General features: G+C 52.2%; 1 protein-coding gene across 1 annotated transcript; it reads right to left on the bottom strand.

Moving 5' to 3' along the window:
- Positions 1–999: 999 nt before the first annotated feature.
- On the bottom strand, positions 1,000–2,061 carry LOC120324921 (olfactory receptor 14J1-like). The gene has a single exon (XM_039389817.1). The coding sequence runs from the start codon at positions 2,059–2,061 to the stop codon at positions 1,060–1,062; it is 1,002 nt and encodes a 333-aa protein (XP_039245751.1). The 3' UTR covers positions 1,000–1,059.
- Positions 2,062–2,469: the final 408 nt, after the last annotated feature.

The raw sequence follows: 2,469 nt of genomic DNA, 5'->3' as shown, positions 1-2,469 counted from the left end.
AGGGACATCCCTTTGCCCAGGTCAGTGTGTCCAGGCTGCCTTGGCCAGTTGCAGATCCCAGCCTGGGATCCCTGCAGGGCCCTGAGCTGGAGGTGCTGCTCTGCACAGGGAGGGGCTGTGGCACCCTGGGCTAACCCTGCACTGGCCATGCTGGTCAGGGTGGGGAGCAGACCCAGTAGGATGGGGATCACTCCTCTCCACCCTCTGCCATAGTCCTGGAAGGCTCAGTAGCCAAGAACAAGGCTGGGCAGGACCATGGGCTGTTTCCAATGGCACAAAGGGCAGGGCAGGGCTCCACTCCATGCAGCCTGTGGGCTGGAGAGTTCTTCAGGACACCTCCTGGAAAGCCAACCCCTGGCTCTGGTACAGAGCAAAGCAATGAGACTGGGGAAACAAGCAAAGCAATGAGACTTTAGGGAGCATATTCCTTGGCCTTGTTCTTTACACCAACCTTTCAAAAAGGACAAAGTCTTCAGGAACTGCCCAGGGGGATCCCCTTTCCTGATGGAAATGATGTTAAAGAGCCCAGCTCAGTCCCAGAAATGCCCAGGGCCTGTCTCTGCCCATGGTCACAGGACTGACACAGAGCAGGGACTGAGGTGCCAGAGCACTCAGGCCTTGGGCAAGGAGCAGAAAGGAGAGGGAGGCAGTGGGAAAAGAGCATCTCTGAAAAGGCCAAGAGCTGCTGCTCCCTGGCAGTGCTCCTGTACCAGGACTCTTTACCCCTTCTCCTCTGTACACAGACACTCCCCTCCAGCTTCAGGGAAGTTGTTGGAGGGAGAATCTGGAAAAAAGAATTCAAGTCCTTTATTCTACTCAGAGATTGTGATTCCTCATGTACAGAATAACAAAGGCAGGATGTTTGACAAAGAAATTGCTGCAGAAACTTTTATTTTCTTTAAATGCACACAGAGAATGATTCCGCATTTACACAATTGTGGGTCAAAACAAAGAGTTAGAGAGTGAATTAGGTATGAGATGAAGAATAAATTTCTGTGTTAACAACATTTAAAGAGGAAAAAATGTAGGAAACGGCCCCCACCACCACTCTCAAAAGCTTTAGAAAGCAGGCTGGGCCAGTAAAGGGTTACACAATGAGTGTTGTGCAGAAGAAAAGAGGCAGGTTATTGCTCTTGAAAAGCATCCAGTCATCATTTTTCTCAGGGCATCCTTGAGCTCCTGGTTCTTCAGGCTATAGATGAGGGGATTCAGTGCTGGAGGTAATACTGAATACAGAACTGACAGGGCCAGGTCCAGGGATGGGGAGGAGATGGAGGGGGGCTTCAGGTGGGCAAATGCGCCAGTGCTGACAAAGATTGAGACCACAGCCAGGTGAGGGAGGCACGTGGAAAAGGCTTTGTGCCGTCCCTGCTGAGAGGGGATCCTCAGCACAGCCCTGAAGATCTGCACATAGGAGAAAACAATGAAAATGAAACAACCAAACACTAAACAGACAGTAACCCCAATGAGCCCAAGTTCCCTGAGGTAGCCTGAGTGTGAGCAGGAGAGCTTGAGGATGTGTGGGATTTCACAGAAGAACTGGCCCAGGGCATTGCCCTGGCACAGGGGCAGGGAAAATGTATTGGCTGTGTGCAGCAGAGCAATGAGAAAGCCAGTGGCCCAGGCAGCTGCTGCCATGTGGGCACAAGCTCTGCTGCCCAGGAGGGTCCCGTAGTGCAGGGGTTTGCAGATGGCAACGTAGCGGTCGTAGCACATGATGGTGAGGAGGAAATACTCTTCTGAGAGGAAGAAATAAAAGAAAAAGAGCTGTGCAGCACATCCCGTGTAGGAGATGGTTGTGGTGTCCCAGAGGGAGTTGTGCATGGCTTTGGGGACAGTGGTGCAGATGCAGCCCAGGTCTGTGAGGGAGAGGTTGAGCAGGAAGAAGCCCATGGGGGTGTGCAGGTGGTGGTCCCAGGCTACGGCGCTGAGGATGAGGCCGTTGGCCAGGAGGGCAGCCAGGGAGATGGCCAGGAAGAGCCAGAAGTGCAGGAGCTGCAGCTCCCTCCTGTCTGCCAATGCCAGGAGGAGGAACTGGGTGAGGGAGCTGCTGTTGGACATTTGCTGCCTCTGGGTGTTTGTTTCCAACACAGGAGAAGAAGACAATAAGAGGCCAGTTAGTGTGGACTTATCTAAACAAAGTCAAAGCTGTATTCTACAGACACTCCCCATGTCACACACAGACAGCCTTTTGATTTCCTAGGAGATCTTCCTTCAGCTCCAGTGCTGGGTCCCTACTGAACAGCATTTTCACTGTTTTAGCATCATTGTGCTTCTGTACAGGGGTTTCACATAACAAGGAGATGTTTAGGGACAGGTTTCCAACCTGGAGGGAAATTCACAGCTTGGAAGGAAACCTCAGGGAGACAGCCAAGTGTCCTTATGATGGCATTTGATTTAAGCAGACTCAGCTCCTTCCCCAGCACCACAGGCTGCACTGGTAGGGGTCATATTCCGTTTGCAGGCGCA

Source organism: Pipra filicauda, unplaced genomic scaffold, assembly GCF_003945595.2.
Source record: "Pipra filicauda isolate LSUMZ 115617 unplaced genomic scaffold, ASM394559v2 scaffold773_size108088_pilon, whole genome shotgun sequence".
Lineage (NCBI taxonomy): Eukaryota > Metazoa > Chordata > Aves > Passeriformes > Pipridae > Pipra > Pipra filicauda.
Note: the sequence above shows the minus strand (reverse complement) of the source record. Positions and strands in the feature narration are given on the sequence as shown.

Excerpts from the sequence above, each read along its gene's own strand:
- LOC120324921 (XM_039389817.1), bottom strand. The coding sequence starts at position 2,061 with ATGTCCAACAGCAGCTCCCTCACCCAGTTCCTCCTCCTGGCATTGGCA.